The sequence below is a fragment of the Prunus avium genome, chromosome 1 (genome assembly GCF_965620075.1).
Source record: "Prunus avium chromosome 1, drPruAviu1.hap1.1, whole genome shotgun sequence".
NCBI classification, from domain to species: domain Eukaryota; kingdom Viridiplantae; phylum Streptophyta; class Magnoliopsida; order Rosales; family Rosaceae; genus Prunus; species Prunus avium.
In genome coordinates, this window is record NC_142284.1 from 60,073,260 (window position 1) to 60,100,215 (window position 26,956).

General features: G+C 38.4%; 1 protein-coding gene across 3 annotated transcripts; it reads right to left on the reverse strand.

The window, feature by feature from the left end:
* Positions 1-1,014: 1,014 nt before the first annotated feature.
* On the reverse strand, positions 1,015-26,234 carry LOC110767045 (transcription initiation factor TFIID subunit 1-like). 3 transcript variants are annotated; one of them, XM_088246719.1, is made up of 22 exons: positions 25,905-26,234; positions 25,746-25,814; positions 24,930-25,036; positions 23,419-23,481; positions 23,113-23,158; positions 22,001-22,258; positions 21,753-21,856; positions 21,173-21,320; positions 19,794-20,898; positions 18,938-19,140; positions 18,578-18,815; positions 17,430-17,766; positions 13,749-13,958; positions 13,552-13,644; positions 6,243-6,443; positions 5,847-6,053; positions 5,021-5,510; positions 4,578-4,759; positions 4,297-4,413; positions 3,744-3,800; positions 2,509-3,642; positions 1,015-1,688 (listed from the first exon to the last, which is right to left on the reverse strand). In XM_088246719.1, exons 2-22 carry the CDS (start codon positions 25,789-25,791, stop codon positions 1,326-1,328), a joined length of 5,709 nt encoding a protein of 1,902 aa, XP_088102845.1. In that variant the 5' UTR covers positions 25,792-25,814; positions 25,905-26,234; the 3' UTR covers positions 1,015-1,325. The 3 variants fall into 3 exon arrangements, with proteins under 3 accessions (XP_088102845.1, XP_088102846.1, XP_088102847.1); XM_088246720.1 differs by having other exon boundaries at positions 21,753-21,844; positions 25,746-26,234; XM_088246721.1 differs by lacking the exons at positions 21,753-21,856; positions 22,001-22,258; positions 23,113-23,158; ... (2 more) ...; positions 25,746-25,814; positions 25,905-26,234 and having other exon boundaries at positions 19,794-20,894; positions 21,173-21,308.
* Positions 26,235-26,956: the final 722 nt, after the last annotated feature.

Here is a 26,956-nt window from a genome sequence, read left to right on the forward strand (position 1 = left end):
TCGAGCTTTATTTTAACCGTGTTCGAGTTTCCAATAGTACTTATAAGCCTAAAACACCCCGAAAGAGTGTTGAATTTGAGGGAGTGCTATGGTTATCTTCAATGGCACATTGGGACATTATTGGCAAGAAATACGTCATCTCTACAGAGAGTTCCGAAAGAGGAGCAATGGGAGAAAACCTAAGTACGTTGGGGTTGCTGTGTTAATTCTTCCATATCACAGAATTGACGGGAAGGATAAACCAGGTGTTGGAAGGATATTATTTGAGTTTGAACTTGGTGCTGAGAGTGAATAATATTTTATCGTTACTCTAATTAGGATTGAATCGAGATTAAACTCAGGTTGGCACCAGAGGCTAGTATTGTGGGAGCTAAGGATCCACAAGTTTAGCAAGAGAAAAAGTATGCATGAAATTCCTTGTACTTTGATTGTGCTTGGACTTTTGGACAGTGGCTCTCACCTGGATGTTGGGCACTGTGTTTTATAAGGGCTGAAGGCAGGAATAATGATACGAGAGGAAGTGGAGTTGAGGAACTAACAGAACCAATAATCGAGTTTGAGGACCAAAATGTAAATCATGCCTAAATTTTGTTTTTCTTTGTTGTTCAATACATCATGCCTAAGTTGAAGGACCATTGCTCCTAAAAATTATGCAACTCGATTGCTTGTGTGCATGTGAACTTTCATTTGCGGATTCAATCAGTAGATGTTGCTAGTACTCATTCATTAGGTAATTAACTGCAACATTGGAAAGGATTTTGATATATCGATCAAGTTGTACTCAGGAAACCAAAAACCCGAAACTAATACTGGAATGGAATGTCAGATGCATGACATGAAGATGAAATAACATCCAGCACAAAAAATCTTTTGATCCTCCTGTTCAGATCGGTGACTTTGCAAGATGAAATTTTGATTGAAAAACTGATATGTCAATGAAACCTTTTTTATTTTTTTTATTTTTTAATACAAGCGGATATCGAGGGAGGGGGGAATCGAACCTAGGACATTGAGTGCAGGCTAAATGCTCTTAAGCACTTGAGATACAAGCCCCTTGTGTCAATGAAACTTTTTAAACATTGCAGGCACTGTACAACTAATACAACTTTAAAACGGATGTTATTCAATAACTAAACACAAATTACAGCAGATAATCACAAATTTACAGGAGATGCGACTATTTTCTTTCATTGATGCTTCCTGACATGTGAGATGAAGCCGAAGCAGTTTCTTTAATCCCCAATACCTAAAAACTTACTCCGGCAAAAGTGGGCATTCTTCTTTGTAAAAATAAAGTTACGGATATTAAATCAGTATCAATATCTCTAGAAATCTGCAGATTCAATGCCTGCTTCAGCTTCAGTCAAGCTTTCGTCATTCTCAACCAACATATAGTCACAAAGCTCTAAGAGCTGATCTGCGAGAGGAGGTATACCTGGATTACGCCCATCATTATATTTGTGAGCATTATAAGTTATCTGCCACACATCGTGCCTGAATTGCTCCCTGCTCTTGTACTCCATTTTCCTCACCTTCTCCCTGATTGTAGACAGATCCATGGGGCGCTCTATGATGTCCAGGTAATCAGGAGCTTCCTTTTTGGATACTGGTTTAAGAAAAAGATACGATACTTCAATTCGATCTTTGAGGGTTTCTATAATACGCTCCAAGATGTTTGCCAGACCAACCTGTAGAAAAAGTAAGAAGATAAATAAGAAAGTTTTGTACAGTATTACATAGGATATTTGTTATTATACAAGCCTCTTGGAGGTTGATGTGAATATTCGTATACCATCTGTGAACACTGCAATCTATTGATAATGACACACTGTAATTTCTTACAACAAAGAAATTACAAAAGTCATTGGCAACTTTGGCTGTGCATTAATTCATTGCTTGGTGTATGAGAGTTTAGCTTGCACAATTTCAGAAAAGAACAATGGGCCCTTCTCTTCCGCATTTTGTTTTATTTTATCTTATGTATTAGAACGAGCATTATCTCATCCCATTCCTATTCTAGGTTAGTAAATAAATCAACTCCAAGAAAGATACGGGGAAAAAGAAGGATGTTTGTCTTAGCACATAAATTTAACAGGATTTCTCACCAACCACCCATAAAAACTACATAAATAAACTCCCCCAAAAAGTAATTCGTAATTGATTCTACTCTGTTTACTGTTTTATTTGGGATAAATATGTTTACTGTTTTATAAGTACAGAGGAACACTAAGTCACACCACAAACAAAACTCTACCAAATAAATTTTGATTAAAAGTCAGTGTGAACCCACTGGAAAACAATTAATAATTCTAAAAGAATAGTTGCAATTCATAGTGGGTAGATTGGGATTGTCCATTTCGACTGATCTATTCCTAAATTTTATCCTGGCATAGGCGGTGAACTACTACATATCGTAGAATGAATCCGCCACCAGTTGTAATAAAGGTGGCATGTGCGGGGAAAATCTGAATGAATGAAAGTAACTTGAAGATAAGCTTGAAACATTACCTCTCCCCCTCTACGACGCTTTGTTATCGGGGCAGATTCTCCACCATACCTTCCCAATTCAACAACTGGCCTCCTTTTCGCACCCCGATCTCTTTCTTGCATCCTTTTGTCAGATCTTCTTGCTCGTGAATCCTCTATATAATCCTCCTTTATCTCAGGCCTTTTCTTCTTCTGTTTGTTCTTCTTTGCTTTCTGGCGTTCTTCTTCCTCCCTCTCTTGTCTGATGACTGCTTCATATCTTCTAATCTCTGCTAGTCTTTCTTGCTCCTCTATCATCCTCATTTCCTCTTCGTAAAGCCTCCTGGCCCTCTCTTCTCTCAATCTCTCTTCATTTCTCCGTTTCTCTTGCTCCTCCCTTGATCTCTTATCATCTCTAGCTTTCTTTTTTGCAGCTTCCTTAGCCAAATACATGTTCTCTTCCTTCCTGTTCTTTTCAGAACTTGTCAATTCAACAATTCTTTTAGTTTTCCTATGTTCAACAGGAGTACTCCCATCCTGACTGACCTGATCTATATCAATAATTTCTTTTGGACGTTTAATTATAATTTTCTTATGATGTTGCTCTCTCTGTGCCTCCATTGATGGTCGTTTAGCAATTAAGGGCTTTTGAGATTCCACCTGGTCTCTATCTGTATTTGCTGGTGGCCGTATAACAATAGTTGGCTTTTGTGATTCGACATGGCCCTTATCTGTATCTGTGGGAGGCCGTATCACAATAGGTGGCTTCTGAGATTCAACAGGTGCATTTTCAGGTTTCATCTTGTTCGATATTATTATCTTGTTCACCTTAAAAGTGGTCTTCCCAGTTTCCGGATCAGATGCCACCGGACGTTCAGAGCTCTCTGTCTCTCCAAGAGCCTGTTTATCAGGAAGCTTTTCAGTTGACCCACATTTGAATTTCAATGGAAGAACCTTTGTACTCAGACCAACGTCAACATCGGAAGCTTCAACCACGGCAATTTTAGTTGCACTTTTAGGTACCAGCTTCTTTGTCGTAGTTTTCTGCTGAGCCTGATTAGATGGATTCAGAGCAGTGATCTTTCCATCTTCTTTATCCAGATCCGGAGTGTCGCTGTGTGTTTCCTGATCTTCGCCATACTTGGGGCAGTTCTTGTTTGTTCTCATGTGTCCAGCCTGGGCCATCAAAAAGGTAAACAATCAGTATTAAATTATTAGTCACACTATTTAGCAGAATATTACCAAAACTCTAAACTAAACTTATCTGAGTTATATACCTGATGACATGCTCCACACATAAATTTCTCTCGTGCTGATTTCTTCTCCTTATATGTCTGAATTCAAAGAGGTAGTCAAATTAAGAACGATTTCTAAGCGGGGGAAATATACAAATATATGACACATTCCACAGATCCGAGAATCATTAGCACACAGTAAAGTTGATGGGAATGTACAACAAATAAGAATAACAGTATTACACATTATTGCCTCCGAAAGGCAGCCAGACTGTCTTGTATTGATTATCAAATGGAAGAAAATGCACAAGTGTATATCCAAGAAGGAATGTTACAAACAAAAACATAAAAGGTTTTTTAAATACAATCCTACTTTCCCAGTGCAGGCAGTTTCCTTGTATACATGAATTAAAGCATAAAATCAGAAAGAAACAAAAAGTATGCAAAGACAGAAAGTATGTGTGGTCAAAAGAAAAAAGGAAATGCAGTAAGTCGGTAGCAACTTAAGTATTAAAGAAATGCAAAGAAGAAATAAGCACAAAGCACGAAGAAAGAAAAGAAAAGGAACCAGCAGTTTTATAACAAGCTCACTTGCCTTGCCACCATCTCCTGATATCTTCAGTTTCTTATTCATCAGACCAGTATGTGTGATATCATTCTTTTTCATTCCTTTAAGTGTTCCGGTCTTTTTTCTTTTAAGAGGATTTTCCACCTGCAACCAAAACATGAACATTACACACAGTTCAACCTACATGCATAGGGAAAGAATATCTTCATGATCAGACATGACGTACATGTTTAAACAAGAAGAGCTGAATTAAAAGATAAAATAAATAAACCAAGACTAAACATGACGAAATGGTGATTCATTCTTACCAGTTTCACATCTCCAACTGGATTATCTTTTGAAGTATAGGATTCATCAGGTTGTGCTGCACCAATTATTTTCTTTGCCCTATCTGCATTTTCGAAGCCATAATTTGTTCTTGACCCAGGAGCCAACCCCAGCTCCTCCCCAGAAACTCTTGTTTTCTTCTTCTTCCTCCTCTCAGTTTCATCTGTGTAACAGCTGTCATGGTCAACCACATATCACAAATAGGAACACAATGACATTCACCAGATAGAATTCAAATTCCCACACGAGCACATTAGAAATTGAGCAATAACCAATATCAGCAGGTCTATTCCCAAATAACAAAACAAAACCATGCACAATCAATCCATTTAACAGAACCTACATTGGAACTAGGAAATACTCAATCTAATATTTTCTGCATAGCACAAACGTAACTAAACAAAAGTAACATAAATATCCTTACCATCCATAAGCAACCTGCATAACTCTGCTGCTTCTGCTGCTTCATCTTCAATCTCCTCTTCTGCCTGAGCCAAGGAAGGGCGCCTTCTCATTTTAAGCCCTTTAACACCATCCAATTTATCATGATTGGATTCATGATCACCTCCAAGCACTTCTTCACATTCTTCTGCATCAAGCAAATTTTCTAAATCCCCAGCAAAGGAATCCAGATCGCTATTATTTCCTTCAGAGTCGCTCTCATTTTCTTCCCCATCTAGAGCTGAAAGACTCTGAACTTGCCTATCCCAAATTTCTTGACACTTCTCCCGGTTCTGCTGCTGTAGCTGAAGGAAGGACATACGCTGGCCACGTGCATATTTACTGATAGTGTTTGCATCAACTTTTACCCCAGATGCAGCTTGCTCACTTGAAAGCTTGCGTATCATCGCAATCCGATGCCATCTAGTCTGCCTCGCAATCAGTTCATCAGAAACACCGAATTTAAGAAGAACCTGGGAATAAGAACACAATTAAAGTCAACATAAAACAATAAATACATCTAGATATCCCACAACATTTCCAAAAGGAAACAGAGACGCTAAAACACCCTACTGTACAATGTACGAGGTCATAGACCTACTAGCAATTTCTCATGCACATCAGGATATCTTTTTTAAGTCACATAAAATATACTTATTTCTGTCCTACATGTTAACAAGGATAGCAAAGATTTAATTAAACAAAACGGTAGTGATGCCCATAAGGGAAGCTAGAAATATAAATTAAGATTCTTAAATAACGTCTTTTTTCTTGACCGTTCAATGAGATTTAGGGCAGCAATAATGCACCTCTCGTGCAGCCTCCATGCTTAATCTGCGTAGATCAGCATCTGTTCCGGTAACAGTGGAACCTCCTCGAGTAGCAGCAGATTTTTTTTTCACCACTGCACTTGACATAGATGCTTTTGGTGCAGCACGAACATAACTAAAACCTAGGCCCCGGCCAGATGGATCCCCAACACCAGATATTTCCAAACGCTCAATATTTTCTTTTCCCTTAAAAACAACAAAGAAGATTGTGTAAACAAACAAATAAATGGAAAAGAGGTACTGATGGTTGCAAGATTAATTACCTCTTCCGGTCAATTAGCCACGAGAATATGATGCAAATCTCAAAAACAGGATCACAAGTAAAAATGCACTTGATGTAAAAAAGAAATCATAGAGTCAAAGATATATGTTTACCTGTGTACATGCTACAAAATTGCTACTCAAGTTCCATGGAGTAATCTGCAGTTCCCTTTCAATGTGTGATGCAGCAGCCAGAGTAATTGCGTCATCAGGGAGACGACTCATTGCAGATGATATGGCAGAGGGATGTGTTTCAGTAATTCCCAAATGTTTGAGCCGGTAAAGACCAGCTTGCATACTTTCATAGGCACACACCTATACACAAAAAGTAAGAACAAAAAAGATGCATGAGCATCATCTCTTTGGTCATAACTACTATTTAACCTGCTGAGTTGAGGCGTCAAATTAATAACTTACTGCAATCCATTTTTAAAATTGCAAGACAAAGTATAAAGGATAAACTAGATAAGTTGTTTCCTTCAAGCCATTTCTAAACTGTATAGAAGTCTTGCTTCAATGTGCCTGAATGACTGTGTGCTAACATGATGAAACAAACGCTTCATGCTATTCAACTAAGTGTCCATCAGAAATTCAAGAATTAATCACACTTTGAATGTTTTTTAAGCCAAACTTTGGCTGCCAAAGCATATGCATTTAGATGAGATTAGATTTTGGCAAAGAACAATCATTAGAAGAATTCAATCATTAGGGGACAACAAGAACAGATTTGGCCTTACCATTCATGTCTAGAAGAAAAATAGGTAGAAGGCTATTACTGAGGCAATAAAAGTCAACAAACTGTGATAATTTAAACCCATGACAATTTCAGGCAATGGCATAAATCCCATCATATAACTTGAAATAATTTGAATTAGTTTTAAAAGGTATTTTTCCCTTCATGAGTCAACATCTAGTAAGCAGTCCGAAGAGTATGTTTATTCTCTCCGTTTGAGCTTTCAAAGATATACCGACCATAGGTATCTTACCATCGGATACCAATAGTCGTCTTCTAACATTACTGACCTTTTTTTTTTTGAATAGAAACATTGTATTGATAATCAAGAGGAAAAAAACCTCGATCAAGCAACAAAACCTATAATGAAGAGTATCTGACCAACTAAGACAGAAAGATTCTGTAATTAAAAACACAAAAACATAAGTGACATCATCTTAAGACGGCCGTCATGTCCCTCAAGATGATAGAGTAGTGATAATCCTTAAATTGTCCCGAAACCGAAGCCCAAAGAGATGCCCAAAATTTAATTCTATCCCATAATTCCTCAACCCTTACTCCTGTATGACCCTGAAAAATTCTTCGATTACGCTCCATCCATATATTCCAGAAAATAGCATGAACTAGACAATCTCGAAGGGTTCCAGCTCTCTTCCCCTTCCCCGACGCCCTCAAATTGATACTAAGGAGCTCAAAACACCCTTTAGGAATGACCCACTCCGCTCCGAGAGCACCCAACATCCTCCACCATAATTTGAGGGAATAAGAACAGTGAATGAACAAGTGATCAATACTTTCTGCATTCTCTTTGCAAAGAACACACCAAGAAGGAGATAAGCACATCTTAGGTTGCCTCCTTTGAATGCAATCACAAGTATTAATCTTGCCATTTGCTACCAGCCACACGAAAAATTGGATTTTCGGAGGTGTCTTCGCCTTCCAGATTGAGCTGAAAGGGGAGAAAACATCTGTGGTGGTAGAGAGAAGAAAAGACCTGAAAGACCTGCATGAAAACGAGCCGTGCCACTCAATCTCCCATGATCTCCGATCCAATCTAGAACTATTTATTCTCACCTTCCCCAAAATATCCAAAAGAACTACCACTTCTGCAATTTCAGCCTCAGACAAATTCCTTCTGAAATCAAAATCCCAATTAAGATTCACCTCTTGAGTGTTAGCAAAATGGGATATAGTTTGATTTTTTCTCCTGGATAAAGAAAAGAGTCTAGGGAACAGATTTTTTAGTATCCCTTCTTTCAGCCAAAGGTCCTCCCAAAATCTAATTTTCTCCCCATTTCCAACAGAAAATCTGCAGCATTGAAGGAAAGAGTTATACCCTTTTGAAATTTCTCGCCAAGGATTCCTGCAAGACACATTAACTAACTCTTTAGTATCCCACCCATTTGAGTCGGTTCCATACTTGCTCTTAATGATCCTGTGCCTTAGCGAGTTGGTTTCTAGTGGAAATCTCCACAACCATTTAGCTCTCAGGGCTTCATTTCTTTCTCTTAAGGAGCCAATACCAAGACCACCTTCCTCTTTCGTTCTAGTGACCCTTTCCCACCTGACCAAGTGATTTTTCTTCCCTTCTTCTAGTCCTTCCCATAAAAAGTTACGCATAAGCTGTTCAATTTTGGCAACCACTCCTAAAGGCATCTTAAACAATGACATATAGTAAGAAGGGATGCTACTCAAAACAGCTTGGATTAGTGTTAACCTTCCCCCTTTGGATAAACAAGCCCTCTTCCATTTTTGAAGTCGTTTTTCCACCTTATCCTTTACTGGATTCCAGAAATTAAGAGCCCTTGGGTTTCCCCCGAGAGGAAGACCCAAGTATATCATCGGCCAACAACCAACCTCGCATCCCCAACTGCCCGCCATGTTATTCAAAGCTTCGATACTAATATTGATCCCAAAGATGCAACTTTTAGCCTTATTAATCTTCATTCCGGAAACATCACAAAACAGCTTCAGCAACTCTAGGAGATTTAACCAATACTCTTCCTTACCATCTAGAAGAAAAATGGTATCATCTGCAAATTGAAGGTGAGAAACTTCCACTTTATCATGTCCTGAAGCAATTCCATGAACTAGGTTAGCAGCTTGAGCCCTTTCAATTGTTCTGCTTAAAACATCGCTGACCAAGGTAAATAGGAATGGTGATAGTGGGTCCCCTTGCCTAATTCCCCTAGAAGCCCTGAACTTTCCTCTTGGTTTTCCATTAATCAAAATGGAAAAGTTGACAGATTCCAAACAGCCTTTAATCCAGCTTCTCCATTTGACACCAAAGCCTTTCCTTTCCTGCACGTCATCTAAAAAATTCCACCCCACATGATCGTAAGCTTTCTCGAAATCAATTTTGAACACCAGCCCTTTTCTTTTCTGTTTTCTGACTTCCTCTACAACTTCATTTGCGACTAACACAGCGTCTAGAATCTGTCTCTTTTGAACAAAAGCTCCCTGAGATTGGGAGAAAGTATTTCCAAGAACCTCCCTCAATCTTGAGGCCAAAACCTTGGATATCACTTTATAAAGACTTGTAACCAGACTAATCGGTCTATAATCAGTAACCTTCACGGAATTCGCCTTTTTAGGAATGAGACAAATGAAAGTTTCGTTCGTGACCCCATTTACAATTCCACTATGAAAAAAATCTTGCATTACCTTCATGAGATCTCCCTTAACCACCTCCCAGCAAGACTGGAAAAAACTCATAGAAAAACCATCCGGTCCCGGTGATTTATCCTTGCCACAATCAAAAACTGCTTTATGGACTTCCTTCAATTCAAAAGGTCGTTCAAGCCAATCAGCGTCCAATTGGCTAATGGGACACCAATTTAGGCCTTCAACACCCCAGCCTGCATCTCTATTGCTGCTATAAAGCCCTTTAAAGAAGCTAATCACCTCCCTTTCTATGTTTGCATCATCTTCTATAACGCCCAAGTTCTCCACTTCTAGTTTGTCTATGTAGTTTCTTTTCCTTGCTCCATTTGCCACTCTGTGAAAAAATTTGGTATTCCCATCCCCTTCTCTTGCCCATTTTATCTTTCCTCTTTGGCGCCATTTGACTTCCTCCCTCTGGGCCAAATCACCAAGCTTTATGAGAAGATTCTCTCTCTCAGACCTCAAGAGGTGGTCCAATCCGTCCGTACCTTCACATTGATCCAAAACCAGCAATCTCGCTTCTGCCTCCTGTATATCTCGCTCAACTTCCCCGAATATCTCCTTGCTCCATACTTTCAATTTCTGTTTTAGCATTTTTAGCCTCATCATGAATTTGTATCCCTCCCAACCCGATATCTGATCCTCACCCCACCACTGCTTGATATTCCTCTTAAAGTCCGGGTGACTCAACCACATGTTTTCAAAACGGAAGGGTGAAGGACCCCATTTTACCCTAGAGGTGTCCAGCTCTATAGGGCAGTGATCCGATGTGATTCGCGGCAAGGCTTTGTGGCGGTAATGAGGGAAATAATCTTCTCAGCTGCTCGACACCAAAAATCTGTCCAGTCTTCTACAAACAGCATTTTCTCTTAGATTAGACCAAGTAAAAGAAGCGTTGAGGAGATTGGGATCCCGTAAGTTTGTTTCTTGGATAAAATCATTAAAATCTCTCATGCTTCTAGTCTCTCTTCCTTCATTTGACTTTTCAGCTGCGAAACGGACCACATTAAAGTCACCTCCAAGACACCAATTATCGCCACAATACCCGTACAGATCCGCCAATTCTTCCCGAAAACGATTTCTTTCCCTTTGTCTGCATGGGCCATAAATCCCGGACAGCCACCATTCCGTCCCAATACTTTCAACAATTCTAATAGATACTGAAAATTCACCAACCATAGAATCAATTACTGAAACGGATTGGGAATTCCACAAAACTGCTATGCCACCAGACCTTCCCAGGGAAGGAGAGAATACCCACTCCTTGAACCTTGACCCCCAAACACCTGCCACCAATTGTCTGTCCACTATCTCCTTTTTAGTTTCCAACAAAATTACTATGTCTGGTTTGATTCTCCGTAGTTGCTCTTTTACCAATAATCTTTTCCTTCTACTTCCCAGACCTCTAATATTCCAGCTAATTATCCTCATTGATAAGAAGTAGATTCCCATATCTTCTGCTTACTTTTTCCGGTGCCCCTCGGACCTGGGTCACCGTTGGAAATACAAGGTTTACCATGTCTTCTATAGGCCAGGTTCTTCTTTAGGGGCATCAAAGATATATCCATTTTGTGCAGCAGTGCTTTAGGTAGACCATCTTTGCGTCCCTGACCTCGACTCTTCCTTCTTTTTCTGTAGTAAAGAACTTCTGGAATGGTCTCTGGAACAAAAGTTGCATCATCATCAGCTTCTATTCCCTTCTGCTCATCTGGCTGGAAATTTGCAACAGGATTAGTAAAGATGTCATTAAGAATCCCCTCTTCATTGGCAAAAGCATCTATCTTTTCCTTCTCCTCGGTCGACGAGATCTCGTCGACGAATTCAGATTCCGACGAAGGTGATTTGGCCAATGAATCCACAGATTCCGGGCAAATCGATGAAATGGAATCATCCTCATCTCTATCGGCGATCGACGAAGGGGGGAGGGAACAGATCTGCGGCAGAGCGCTTGCACTTGAAAGTTGATCGTCGATGTGAGATAGACCTTTTCTGGAACCCCTACTTCCTTCACCATTTGTTCTGCCGAATTTTGATAGGAATCTAGTTTGTGTCCTCGACTTAGTTGCCGTACAGTCACTCTTTGACTGGGGATCAGAATTCATGTTCTTTTCTAACCCACAAATAGGGCCCGGTTCACTGAAGGACCTAATATTCTGAAAAAGTTTGGGCTCAGAGGAAAAAACACCCAAGGGATTAACTTGGGCTGAATGTTGCAAAATGGGCTCGACATTAATTGGGCCCAGCGACATCACATTTTCTGTTGTGGCCTTATTAGGTAATGCCGACATAAAAGCAGGGATAATTAAATTCTCTGCCGCTTGGATAGAGGTCCCCTCGCCTGGAACCTTCGAAGTCCCTTCACCTCTATCCTTTTGATTATGCACAAATCCGCAAACGGAGTTCCGGTTTTCCTTCTCGAGCCAATCAAACTCATTAATGTTGCTTCGAGCCCAATCCACCTGGGAATAATCAACGACTCTCCAGTGTCTCTGGCTAGTCGGAACACCACCTCCAGTAACAACCTGAACAGTCCCGCTACCAGAGATCAAAGGCCTGGCTTGCCGTGAAGTGATGGGCCGAACTGCCGGAGAAATTGGTCTGATCTTCACGTGATAAGTTTCTGTTCCTTCTGTAAGGGTCAATATTTCCGGTAAAAACCCAATGGAGTTTTTCCTGGTTCTAATTTTTGCTTCAAAAAGGTATTTATAATTTTCGGTCCGCTGGTCCACCTGTAGCAGCCCCCCACATTCCATGCCAATGCGTTGGAAAAATTCCTTGCTCCACCAGTGCATCGGAAGCCCAGTAATACCCAGCCAGCCACCGTAACTGACAATTTTGGGGAGATTATTTTTCAAACCATGTTCCCAGCTGTACAGCAAAACATCTGTTTGCCCCTCCACCGCCAGTTTTCCTCTGCTACTAACTCTCATCGCTTCTGATTTGCTGTCGCAGGAGAAAAAAGCCCTATTAATTTGATAAGGGAATAAATTAACATTTTTATCCAACAGACCTTCCATAGCCTTCCGGATATCCTCCCAGGCCTGGTGCAGCACTTGCCTTTCGCAAACCACCACCCAACTCCAATTTCCCATGTCATCAGAATTGCCATTCCCTTTTTCCTGTTCTTGTACAATCTTCTCAGTTTGTACCGCTTCTTTGTAAGTCTTGCCTGAAATTCTGCCTCTGGCACTCAAGGCTGTGTTGCCAACATCTTCTGTGATCCCGTGTCCGCTGGTTCTGTCTTTCCCTGTTATAATTCCTTCTAAATTCTCTTTAATCTGGATCCATCCACTATCATTTTTACCCTGGGGAATCACAACAGACTTCACAATTCCGTGTACACACTTGGTCAGTCTTAGATAGTATCCTTTCCAGTTATGAACCTTTTCCACCCACACTTGATAAGAATCCCCCCTGTACCTCCTGAAAAAACTCTGACCCTTACTATCCAGGAGAATCTGCAGCTCTTTGATCAACCATTCTACACAACTAAGTTCCATGGAAACATGGAACATACGATCGTTAGCCTTCTCTGTGATTAGAATTGACCCTCCATACGATAAAGCATCCACCTTAATTCGGAACTCCTTTGACTCAATGTTGAAAAACCTTGGTACATGTCTGTTACTCACCTCTCCCTCTTTCTGTTTCCTTTTCCCACTTTCTGTTTCCCTCTCTCTCCCACCCTCTCTCTCTCTCATCTCTAAATCATAGCAAAACACAAATACAAACTAAAGGTAACATTACTGACCTTTAAATATCGGGTTTTCATCAATTTCACATAAAATAAAAAAAGCTCTTTTCAACATCAGAAACAACCCAGTTTCCTAGACTTAGCATTGCATTACCATAACGAAAAGCAAACACAAAAAGAAAAAGAGAAATTTCTCTTATAATATGAAATGAACCTTTCTCGGTGGAAGAAAGGAATAACGATGGATTTCTATGGAGCATCTACAAACAAAAATGTTTGATCGATTTAACTTAGTAAAAGCAGAAAAGCAAAAGATTTGAAGTGTAACTCACCTCTTCTGGCTTCACCATATTTCTTAATTCATCCTCTGAGAAAATTCGGAAGTTGCGTTTCTTAACCCACATCCATTGTCCATTTGATCCCCTCTGGAAATGTTGCATATCCATTCAGAATGATAAGTTCAGTAAAGAACAGTAAACAAGAAAATAATAATAATATATCAGAAGGGAATTGGGCAAAAAGAAAGTGCCTGCAAATTTGCATGTTCCTTCAGCTTCTTCCGAAGAAAGGCTTCAGATAGATAAGGAAATTGTGAAGGTAGCTCATCTGCGCGGATACAAGGAAGAACATGGCGCTTTTCGGCAGCACGGAACTCTCGGCACATGTAGACTAAGAGCCTGTTAATCATATAAGTTTGAAGATTCTTAGTTCCAGGAGACATTACCTCCATGAGAGGTTCCTGCAAACAATAGAAGGAGAACAACTCAGATTCACAAGGAAAGATTGTCTCTTAATACACATAGATCTACTGAAATTGTTATTGACTGGCAGTGCACAATTTAGACACAAGTAATCTACTAATATTCCGATATGGAAAAGCAAATAAACAAAATAAAACCACAATGGAACCAAGTAACGGATATCGACCTAGAGAATCATATTACAAAATCCAGGATATATAATAAAACACTCAGACAAACGAAAAGCTTTCACTTTATGGTAGCGTCACGTTTTCCGCTAAACCCACGAACATCAATTTCACATAGAATTTGAAATTTCAGTTGGAAGGCAGAAAATGTCATCTCCTTCAGTTACACTTCTCCACAAGTGGCAAACATCTGTTCACAACAGCTAGCAAATCCATCCTAACAACTGAGAATGCGTTCTCCCTGAAACCTGCAGCAACCGACACCCATAAAGCTGACTAAAATCTTACTCAACCGCTCAGTTTTTCCACTCCAACCCCATTCTAATCCTCAAAAATACAAAGACTAGATGGAGGCTCTGACCATTAACAAATTATCAGCAAAAGTTTAAATCATTTCTATAGCATGCAACTACCTATTTATATGTTCTTATCATATGACGAATAGTCACTACCTGCACTACCAAGATTACTTTTACATTATAAAGAGTACCTCAGAAAGAAGGTTCTTTTCATTTTCTTTGTCAAATAAACAATCAATTAGCCTTACATCCTAAGATTCCTCTTTTTTCTTACTCACAATGGCATACAATCCCTCTGAGTTTGATACTTGTAGTTGGGTCCATTCCAAATAGCTCATGATGTTTCGTGGTTAAAAATGACTTATCCTGCTACCCGAGCACAATTGTCTAAGTAATCCAATGAGAACCTCAAAAAAAAAAGACAGCATTTTCTTTCATGAGAAACATGCTTTCACTAATATAAAGAAATATTACAAAACATGAACGAAACAAGATATAAAATATATAAAATAAAAAACAGCAACACTCCAATTATAAAACAAAGCCTGAAAGAACTATCCAGATACTTTGGAGATACCAACATTCAAAGGGAAGGTCAAAAGCGAACTCTATCCCACAAAAGATCCCTCAAATATCCTTTTATTCCACTCCATCCACATCACCCAAAAAATTACCACCACAGCACATCTCCCCAAAGAAATACCTCTCCCAATTCAGCACAAGAAGCCAGAGTATCCCAATTCACTTGGGCCTCCTTAAACAATCTTCTCCACAAGGACAATTCAATGGGGCAACAAAGCAGTAAGTCATCCAAAATTTCAATAGCATTTTGCACATCACACCAATGGGGATAGAGGCACCAGGATGGTCGTCTTCTCGAATAAATAAATAATTCACCTATCCTAGAGCTATAAACCAAGCTAACACCCGTACTACAGGAGGTACTTTGGCCTTCGAAATACATGAGAGGCCGAAAAGAGAAAGAGAAGAGTTGTCCAACAATTTTTTTGAATAAGATGTATAAGAGAATACTTCCGAAGACTCCAACTTCCATAATCTTCTACCTGGCCTAGATGGAACCAAACAAATGTTTCTAAGACAGCCAATAACTCGGTTAGCTTCCCCCCTCATGCTTCCATGAAAGCCAAAGTCCCAACTCAGAGGAGAAGTAGAAGAATCTACACACAAGCTTACAATAGGAACATTATGGAAACAAGGTAAACTGTATACGCGAGGAAAAGGAGTGGATACAGCCGTTTCTCCCACCCAGCACTCATCCCAAAACATCAATTAAGATATCAAGCAAGGAACGTTGAGACATTCTGTCCAAGGGCTTGAACCCCTCTAATCACAATAATAGAATCACATCTATTTTCTTTTTGGTGAAGAATCACACCTATTTTCATGTGACCCATATTTACTTCCAATGACAGAAACCAAAGGAGCCCCGCGCTCTTGTTCAAACCTCCATAATCATTTTCCATGAAGACTTTCATTTCTACTTACCATATTCCCAACAACTAACCTCATATTTCAAACACCTGGGACACCAAATCCCATTTGACCAAATGGTCTTTTCTACCTTCCAATATTCCTTGCCATAGAAACTTCCTCATCAAGCTTCCCAATTTTTGTCCACGCTAACACGACTAAAAAAAGTGGAATATAGATAGGCATGCAGCAAAGAACTGATTGAATAAGTGTTAGTCTTTTTCACCTCCAGATAAAAAAGGCTAAATAAGTACCAACGGAAGGTTCTCACCTTGTCTCCAACATTGTTCTCCGAAAATGTGCGCTGGACAAAAGGAGCCACCATTCTCTTTCTTTCATCAATCGCTTTGATCTGCCGCTGCCACTGGCAACTCATAGCCAGAAGACGCAAGCGAGGATGATATATCTACATTAACATAATCTATCTTCTCGTCTTCATAAGATCGGTTTGTTCCAGTAATTCAAGCGGTCAGATCAATGTTCAACGAATGGCACACAGGGTCTCACATTTTCTCCAACTTCTTCCCCATTGGATCCCACAAACTAATTGCCATAGGATTAACCCAAAGTGGCAGCACTAAATAATTCATAGGCCACTTATCCACCTCACACCCAAAGGCCAATTCTAACTCCCTTACTTTTCTTGCATGTGTATTTATCCCTGCAGTTGAACATTTGCCTCTATTTATCTTCAAACCAGAAACAGTACTGAAAACTTCTAGTACTGACAGAAAGTTTCTCAAATTTTGACCCTCCTCCAAAAGGGAAAAAAATTGTATCTTCCATAAACTACATATGCAAGATCTCCATTTCTTGCCCACCAACTACCAATCCCCTTTCATATTCATCTCCTTTGCTCTTTCCACCAATCTACTCAAACCATCCACCACCACAGTAAACAAAGAAGAAGAAAGTATCTCCTTGGCTTAACCTTTTGATGCTCCAAATTAAAGGCTTGGTCTTCCATTAATTAAAATTGGAATCTTATCTCAATTCAAAACCCCCTTTCCACTTCTTCCAAATAGCACAAATCCTTTTTGTTCTAAAGAAAAATCCACTCCCTCCCCTATGGGCTGTATTTGACTCATCTATTGAGCACACCTAGACATGAGGGAGAATGTTGTATGGATTGTTGGGTTGTGAGTTGATATATATTCAAGGACGCATTTCCTGATGGCTCAGACATTGAGAACCCACACTGGCTTAACAGCTCATCCAAAAACAAGTAAATGTTACATTTATGTTCTGTTTGAATTATTATGTAATATGTGAACTATGAAAATGCAACAAAGTACTAAAATGCATACAAGAAAATCACTTTTTTTAATAATCAAACAAGGACATGAGTAAAGCCAAGCACCAACAACTTGCATCAGTTGCCCGTAAATCACCAACAGGAGGAGGGACCAAAAAAAAAAAAAAAGCTTCTGAAACCCAAGAGAACAAAATAAAAATATTGGAGTATGCAATGAAGGGTATTGCTATCACAAACCTGTTGGCCAACAACGTTAAGTCTGTCAATGCGTCTAATTGAAAGCTTTCCCTTTGCAGAACGAACCAACAAATAATCAGTTGATGGCACCTTATGAGAAAATACAGGAGCTCTATACATGTTTGTTTCAAGCGATGACTGACTGCAACCAGCTTTTGTATCTCCAAGAAAAGGTGATTTATCAGCAGGATTTAGTGAGATGACATGTCCCAAACTGTTGCTGTCACTGCGTAACAAAGAACCAGTTTGATCATCTGGGGCTGATTTTTGATAATAAGTGCACAATCTTGCACCCATACCAGCATTGCTCAAAAGTAAAGGTCTTTCCTCACAGTACCTGCAAAGAAAATAAATCAAATTAGTTTGGTATGGTCACCTCCATATCTGTACAGTTGAAAAAAGTTATGCTTGGCCAAAAAGAAAAAACCAAGGAACAATACTTTTTTTTTCTTTTTTCTTTTTTTGAAAAGCAACAGACATACTGAAGTAGAAAAGCTAATTACAAAGAGTGGATAAGGAATCCAAAATCTGAAGAGAAAACAGAAAATACAAAAAATAAAAATAAAAAAGGAAGTTAGTAAAAGCTCAAACTTGAAAAATCTAATCAAACATTAAAGAAGAATGAGAATATCCCTAAAATCAACCAAAACCAGTGCCCACAGTGCCCAGAACCTCCTCACTCTTTCCCAGTACGTCATCAAAGCAATAAATTCATTTAACTGCCCTTATTAGTCCCTAGAAATTGATGTCAACATAAGATATCAGCTTCCTGAATTTGTGATTCAGCACAACTTTTGGTGCTTGGAATATCATAAACCTTGTAGTTGTAGAAATCAAGAAAACTACTTTAATGATGCTTTCATACTCTTAAGATTGATAAGTTGTCCTAAGATTCCATAAAATAAAGCAATGAAAGACATCATTTCATACTTTTAAGATTGATAAGTTGTCCGAAGAACAAACAATTCAATTGCAAGATACAAAGTGAAGCATCAATCTGACACTCTTACTGTCATACAAAACAATGAAGGCGATCACAATAAGAACAGAATCGGAAGAATAGCACAATAACCATCAAGCAAACCAACTCATACAGGGGAAGGGGAAACAACATAAAAGGTTTAAAACAGGTCTTTGAAGTTGCTTACTCCATTAGAAACACATGACCATCTTTCACAGAAAGGTCAGATTTCTTCTTAAATGCTCCAGGAGGCCGCAAAGATTTATTCTCACCAGGAATCTTTTGTGCCTTTGGCAACAAGTATATTTTTGTACGAACAAGATGAAGCAAAGAATTTGGTTGAACATTCTGGGCTGCAAGAGATTTATCATCTTCAAGTTCCTTCCCTAAATAAAACAACTTCACAGTTTCGGATGGCTTAAAATCTACAAAATCAAGAATTCTGAGTCAGCTTTTAAACTTCTCTACATACTTCAAAAGAATTCATCAATTAAAAAACTTAAACATAAATACACAAGACAAACACATTAAAATGAGAGGGGTCAACCTAGCTTTTTTGAAGCTTTTGATTTAACAGAAGAGACTGTTTCCTCAGCATCCACATGAAGTTTACTTCCTTTCCCACCCAAGCTCTTTATGATAATTTTCATTGGTCCTTGAGTGGGGAGCTTCCCTCGTTCTTTTACAGCCACTTCATTGTCATGGGGATACCATAAAGATTTTGGTCGGTGAAAATTAGCCACACCCTTACTGCAAAAAAGTTATTTTTTTGAGTTATAAAATTAGGCAGCATAACATGCAAAAGTAGGAGACAGATGGAGTGGCATAGAAGATTCACAACACAAGTTTAACAAATAAAATCACCTTGAAACCCATGGCCAATGGGATATCTATCATGCGCAAGTACAAGAAAGATTATGCTGAAACGATAACCAAAACTACCTAAACTCTTCGACCAAAAAAAAAAAACCTAAACTCAATCATCAATTCAAAATCTCAAAAACCTTGCAAGACTTGCTATATTATTATATAACAAAAAGAAATTACAGATTAGCTGGATTCATATTTCTTTCCTATGCATGACCCAGTATAGTTAACAGTACTTGTGCAGATAAGCACGTAGTGACCTGCATTCAACAACAAAGAGTCTTCCTTCTTATCTCCTTCTTTGGAATTTCATTCTTGAACCCATTCCTTCACTTATTCAGTGAAGCACTTCAAATTCCTCATTACCTAACCCTAAATAGGCTTATGACTGTTTTTGAAACAGAGTTGAGCCAAATGACTATAAACCATGACATACTGATAAAGTAAAACACAACATTCAAACAAAATAAAGAAAGCATGCAGCAGTATCAGAACAAATAAAGAAAAATAAGGGAATATATAACAATCCATCTTACTTGCTTAACCTCAGTTTCATTGTCTGTAACATCAGGGCAGGTTGTGAGTGATAAATCTTTATGCCCTGCACTGTGCGTCTTTTAGAATTTGATTTCAGTTGCTGAGAAGTTTTCCTATTTGAATAGTGTTTATCATTAGCAACATAACGCCAACCAAATTGACCTCCGTGACCTGGCAGCTCAAAAGAATCCCCATTGCTCAAGTTTACCGGGCGAGTCACAATCATGGCCCCTGAATGAAGCCTAAGATGTTCGCTTTCCTTGTTATCCAAAATCTCAAATAGCATTTGCTCATCTTGAAGATCAAGGATAAGTTTTGGCTTTCCAGTAGGCATATCTGGGTCCCAAATTATCTGGTCTAACCAGGATCCTTTTAGCATGTCTCTATTCTGTGAAGTGAGTTTGCTAAATTCCCTCACAGCATCACTCTGATGAAGCTTCTCACCGACACTCTCCATTGTACCATCTGTATGGTCATCCACTTCAAATCGAGATTCTAGCCTTAAAAGTTGGGGATGGCATCTGCTTTCCGAGACAGGAAGACATAAAAGTTCTGATGAATTTCTTGAGCCAAAAGGCTCCAATAAACTACATGAGCTATGCAGCACAACAGCATGATCCCTCTCATCAGGTTCTTTTGGGGGCTCTAACAGAACATTTTGTGACCCACTATCAGGTTCTGTTTCGCTATTAATTGAAACTTCATCAGGTCCCGAAATTTCACAACTCTCATCAGAATTGTCACTTGCTACAGGAGAATTGCCCCAAACAATTCCTTCTTCCCAGTCTAGTTGATCAAGAGGATAAAATTTTGAACACAAAGGTGACTGCCTTCCCACAGAAATATCAAAATTTAGATCCTCTTTCAATGGTTCTGCATTGAGACAGGAGTCCTTTATTGGCCCATCATCCAGCAGAGCGACTGAATTAGTCGCTTTTAGAACACCAAACTTTGCATTTTCCGAGTCAGTGTCATTGAGTGCTGAGATGTCATATTTCATTGCATCTGCCTGTTTCAAAGATTGCAATCCGTGACTAGATCCTTTTAAGAATTCCTCTTCATCCTCTTCAATGATATCCGAAACATCCATGGATTTGTACCTATCTGAAAGGATGTTGGTTTAATTCTGTAAACAGGACTAAAAATAAAACTAGATGAAGCAATAAGATACAAACCAAAACTAGAAGACCTGTCTAACAGGAAGATAACCTAAAATGCAACTAAAATTTGACCCATAAGAAAAAAAAAATGTAAACATAATTTTTAACATAACATATGCTTTGAGACAGTAGTTTGCTGCCATTAAGACATGTAATTTCTGTCCTAGCAACTTTATCCTTGGAGGCATCAAGGAGGATTCCATATATATGCAACATACCTTTAGGAACAGAGTATCTATGTTCTCTTTTCTCCGCCTTCTTCAAGGGCACATGAATACCAAAGATTTCCGAGAATCTTAAGATCACCAACCCATCTTCTATGCACAGAACTGGCAGCGGCGTGGCACTTTTATCTGAAAGCGCTTCCTGTAATAGCCAAGAGAGATGTAAACATCAATGAAGACTAATAGAATAGCAAGAAGCACTGTCAAGATGCAATTCAGTTAAAGAACGAGCAGCAATACGTGTTCCCTCGACTAGATGACAAAGAAATCACTTGCATTCACAAATTAGCTGTCTCCTTACATCAGGTATAGCATCTCAAAGAAATTAGAGAACAAATGTAGACATATGACAAAATACAAATGTAGTCTAGTACGCATTGCTTAGGAAACAATATAATTGTATCCACGATCATGTCCCCAACTTGTCAGAGCAAATGTTTTTTCTTGTAGGAAACAGAATAAACATACATGACAATGAAAACAATTCTTACTTTACAAGTAACATGTCAGAATAAATAATATCCGAGAGCAAGAATTGATATGCAACTTTTTATACATATTATCACAATCAGACCTGAAACTCTTCTACATGAGCATCCAAATTTTCAGAGTCCAAACCGCCAATTTGATAATCATCCTCAGAATATTTTTCTCCTTTAGAATCCCCTGCAAGACAACCTATCAAATTATACAACTACATTTAATATGTATCTTTTCCATCCCCAACTATGAGCAAAATCAATATATGTGATCTAGGCAAACACTGATGAATGCATGGTGTAAAAGTTAGCAACTAACAGAAAACTTTAACTGAGAGAACACCTGGTAAAGAGATAGTTTCAACATCAACGTTTTTTTCAACCACCTCATGTTCCACTTCCTGTTCAATTTCTTCATCGTAATCTTCATCATCAAACACAGAATGTGTGAGCTCCAAAGTAGACAATGACACTTGAGCAGAAAGATAATCCTTTCTGGGCAACAAATGGTCCTCCTCAGTAGCAGCTTGAATCTCAGGTCCCTCAAAATCCTCATCAATATCAAAATAATTCACTGCATTTTCAGCCTTCTCATCATAATCTGTCATAAGAGAACACAATGAGTGCATACTCACAAAATAAGAATGTGAACGACGAACTTATTTTTTATTTCCGCCTCATTTATTAGAAAATGAGAGCGTGAGACTGACAGACAGACTGGCTAAGGTCAAATACAACACAGAGAATATTAGAATCAACATAGCTTTACCTAGTGGAGAAGTCAAATTGTACAGTGTACAGTGTACAGCCTTAAAGAACAGGTATCACAAAAATTTATCTGAGGTTAAACATCTCAGCAACACACTAGAAACAAATTTATCGCATTTGCTGCGACATTTTTATGCCCCTTAGCACAGAATCCATCTTCCACGAGAGGCGAACGGCCACTCAAGGAGCAAATTAGAAGATCAAGGGTATAACCTAGAATGCCAGGAATTAAATATTTCATATGCATAAAGTGCTAAAATGACAAATTAAATAAGACTGAAGTAATGGTTTTAATCGTGAAATCACATCGAAGGTTTTCTGGGTGGCACAAAATTGGAAGAAGAAAAATCAGAATTATCACCTAAAAACTAAATAAAATATACAAAAAGCATCATAGTGTATTCACAAATGAATTGAAAGGGTGTAAATATAGTGCATTAGCAAAATAAATTGAGAGAGAGTAATCATAGTGCAGTCACAAATAAATCTAGAAAGAGTGGTCATAGTGCATTCGCTAGATTCCTTTGTTCTTAAAATAATATTGCTTGATAGCCAATAGAAGAAATTGTAATATACAAATATAACAAATAGATATGAACTGGGACAGGGGGAGGCAGGAGGGGAGGAGTCACTAGCAAAACATCAAAAAATTGAATGAGATCGTTTTTCCAGGCTCACAATATTCACCTTCTTCAACAGCATCAGTTGATGTTTGTGGTGATTTTACTGACAGCTAAAAATCAAACAAAAATTTACGTATCAGGGAAGAGAGTTAAAAAGAAGGGTAGGAAAAAGCACAAGTAAAGGAATAAGAGAGTTCCATAAAATAATAAAATAAAATAAAATAAAATAAAAGCAAGTGCCAAAAAAAGTAAAAAAGCAATTATAACTCCCTTAAATATAATAAGAAATTCATGACAATGGGCCCCAAGATAATATTCAAGACTACCAAATAGAGCAATAGACCTAAAGAAATGGATGAGAAATCCATACATCTATGCCTGTTATAGAAGGACCCAGCTTGTCAGCAAGTGCAGCGAGGTGTTCCTTTGCATCCTGTGGTTTCAGCATCAAGATTACATCACTAAACTAGAACTCAATTTAAAACTGTAAATGTGAAAAATGAGAACACTCATGAATATCTAATTGGATGATTATTGCTGACAAACCCAAAATTTTAAATATATATATATATGGAAGAATAAATAATAATAATAATAAGAGAGAGAAGAAGCAAGATCATTATTAAAACATTATTGCGAGCTCAAAATGCAAGAAATAGAGTCGAGTTTAAACACTTCAAAACATGAGGGCGAGTGCTCTTCAACAAGTAGACAATGATGCAAATTGTTGAATGTCCCAGAATTAATAATTTGCAGTAGACCAAGAAATCTTAAAATATATTTCAATTTCATGGCAACAGCTACTTGCATGTCAGCTTTAGAAGACATGCCAGAAATTTAGTTTCTTGTTCATGCTTTTCTTGTAGAACAAGCAGTATCTGAAGTGCTGGGATATATTATTTGGTAATATGTTCAATTATACAAATGTTACAATATTTGTGTCAGTCAAAACTTCTTTGTTTTTCTTGGACTGTCAGTCAAGACTTATAGACATTCAAATAGGTATATGTATATTAGGGAATTTGGGAAGACGAAGAGGTCTAAAAGAATGAATTAGTTTCTTTCAAGATACTCGGATTCTCTCTTACATGACCCCAAGAAAATGAAAGGCTTATAGCCTTAGAACAAAGCATTAGATTTCCATTAAAAATGTGTCTTGTTCAGTTGGGGTGGCCCAATGGCTGCTGTGTACTCCCTCTAGAGAAAATTCAATCCCATTCAAGCAGAACAAGATAGTGAGAGCGGAATGCTATGCAGAAATTTCTGCTCCAGCAGCTCAAACTGCTTCATAGTTTAAGTTATGATTTTGAGCCCTTTTTTGTCCTTTTTCTTCCCAGGTTAGCCTCAGTCTTATGGGGTATTTATAGTTACGGTTAGAGCCTTTTAGGGTCTGTTTAGTTTAGGGTTTAGGTTTGTGGTGAGAAAGGGTGTGTTTAGGTTTCTCTATTGAGTGCTTCCGTGGGAAAAGAGAGATTATCCTGTGTGAGGGAGACCCAAAACGTTCTTTGTTGTTATCTTCTTTTATGCTCCTTTTGGATGATTTATTTGGATCATTATGGCCCGTGGATGTGGCCCAACTTGGGGTGAACCACGTAAATTGGTGTTCATTTTGTCTATGATCTATTTTGTTCTTGGGCACGGCCCACAGGAGCTTAGATTTGGAATTCCCTAACAATTCCAAATAGGTGGACTCATCGCACATGCATTTCTATGGCCATCCATAACTTGTCAAAGCTATTTCAAGCTTCAATAATTGTAAGCAAGTACTTCTTGTTACTTATTTGTTTGTTTCACCACAGTTAAACCCAAAATTAAAGGAGAGGAGAAAAAAAGAAGGGGGGAGGGGGCGCTGAGGGGTTGGGCGCGGGGGAGTAAGCTTACCTCATCAAGGTAATCAGCATCAAGACCACCAGAGTCATTGACATTGCCAAACATAAATCCAAGAAATCGACTACCCCTGCCAGCCTCCTCATATTCTTCCTCATCATCTACCAAAACAAAAATTTGAGAACACACTTGGTATGCAAAACTATAAGCAATAGCAAATAAGACTTGAACTACAAAGGTCAAAAAAATTAAAATTGCAACTATGGATTTTATAAATTCACAACATTACAGACCAGGAAAAATTGAGATATCCAAATAAAAGGCAGGAAAACTTGCCAATATCTTTACAAAGGGGGGTGTCTAGCTCTTTCTTCCATTCACTCATAGACAAGTTTGGTGCATCATCTTGAGAGGGGAGAATTGGAATATATAACTATAACTTGGTTAATTTTTGTAATTGTGTGTGTACTCAAAGTGCTATCATTGAAGGAAGCATGGAGAGAGTAGTTAACCTTTCTCGTTAGAAGGAAACACCACACCACGCAATTCAATGTACCAGCAATATACATAGCAGACAAAGTTGTATAACTCGAAAGGAAATAATAATTTACTGAATGAATCAATAAAAGGCACTAACGACCGTGTACATACAGCTAAAAAGAACAGAAACACAACTAAGAAAAACTTAGAACTTGGAATGAGAAAAAAAAATAAAAAATTCCCTAGGATCAACAGCCAGTACCAGTAAGTCGTTACCCCCCTGCTCTAGTCCAAGGCAATTTTTTATTCCTTTCAACTCTGAGTTCAACCTTTTTAAACATAACAAAGAGCGAGCAAAAAAATGCATTTTGAGTTAAACATCCAACTTACCTTCATCCCTTCCATCTTGGGAACCACCATCTGAATCATGGCCCATGTTGTAACAGCTCTGCAATAACCCTAAAGAAAATTCAAAATCTTGAAATTAGATTATAAATTTATAGCAGCCATTGCCCAACCTATTCCACTATCACCAACCACCACACCCACCACCCAATTGAACCAACACGTCAAACCCAATTGAACCACCACTGTCAAACCAAATAGAACCTCCACATCAAACAAAATCGGACCCAACTGAAGGGGATGAAGATCAGCGACTTTGAAGGGGAAAATAGAGAGAGAGCCAAGAATGGAGAACTAGTGAGAGGAGCGGGAACCAGAGAAGTTGGGAGGGAGATAGAGAAACGGAGAGAACAAAAAAAAAATTGATGAGAGAAGGAGAGAGGTATCAGGAGGGAGAGAAAAACAGAGGAGATGTGATTTGGGTGGGTTTTGGAGACACGGGGAAAAGAAGGTGGGGGACATACTGGGATGGGAGGAGGGTTGTTTTTTGTAATTTGTTTTACTTTGGCTTCTTCTTTTTTTTTTTTTTTTTTGCCAATATTTTCTTTTCTTTTGCTAAGGCGAGGTGTTGAGGAGAGGTTGTTTCTTTTTAATTTTTAAAAATAATTCTAGTTTTATTATTATTTTACATTGGAATTTTTTTTAATTTAGATGAGACTATGGTGATTTTATTTGGGATCCGAATTCTCTACTATGATTTTCTCTATCATGAGCGGTTTAACTTTCGTCCTACACATATCACCTCATTAAAATTTAATATAAGGAATTTAAACTGAACACATCATACATCTTTTTCTCTTCTTCATTTTGTATCCCACTCCTCTCATTCATCCATTCTTCTCCCAAACACCATCGATGCCAGTTTCGTCAAATACAGGCAAAGGCAAAGAGAGGAGAAATTGAGTCTAGGAGTGTTCTTTTGTATAGAACGTAGTACCTTTTTTTGGACGAATGGGCAGTAGTACTTGGAGTCACGTTTGATTTGGTCTATGAGGTTTCAGGTTTTTTATTTTACTCACCAAACCAATTATGTTCTACAAGTTTTGGCACGATTAGTTTTAATTACAAAATAATAGAATTAAGTAATACAACTAGTTAACAATATTGCTGAATTGGAGAAAATGTTTAAGCGTTGATAAAATTACAAAGATATGCGAATTTTCTTCCAACGAACATATGGGAATTTGCTTCCAACC

What these genes read in the sequence shown, in the direction of transcription:
- LOC110767045 (XM_088246719.1), bottom strand. Translation starts at nt 25,791, where the DNA reads ATGGGCCATGATTCAGATGGTGGTTCCCAAGATGGAAGGGATGAAG. An exon ending in CCAAGATGGAAGGGATGAAG is followed by an intron (nt 25,037 to 25,745) that starts GTAAGTTGGATG and finishes TTGTTTTGGTAG; the next exon opens with ATGATGAGGAAGAATATGAG. An exon ending in CTTCTATAACAGGCATAGAT is followed by an intron (nt 23,159 to 23,418) that starts GTATGGATTTCT and finishes TTTGATTTTTAG; the next exon opens with CTGTCAGTAAAATCACCACA.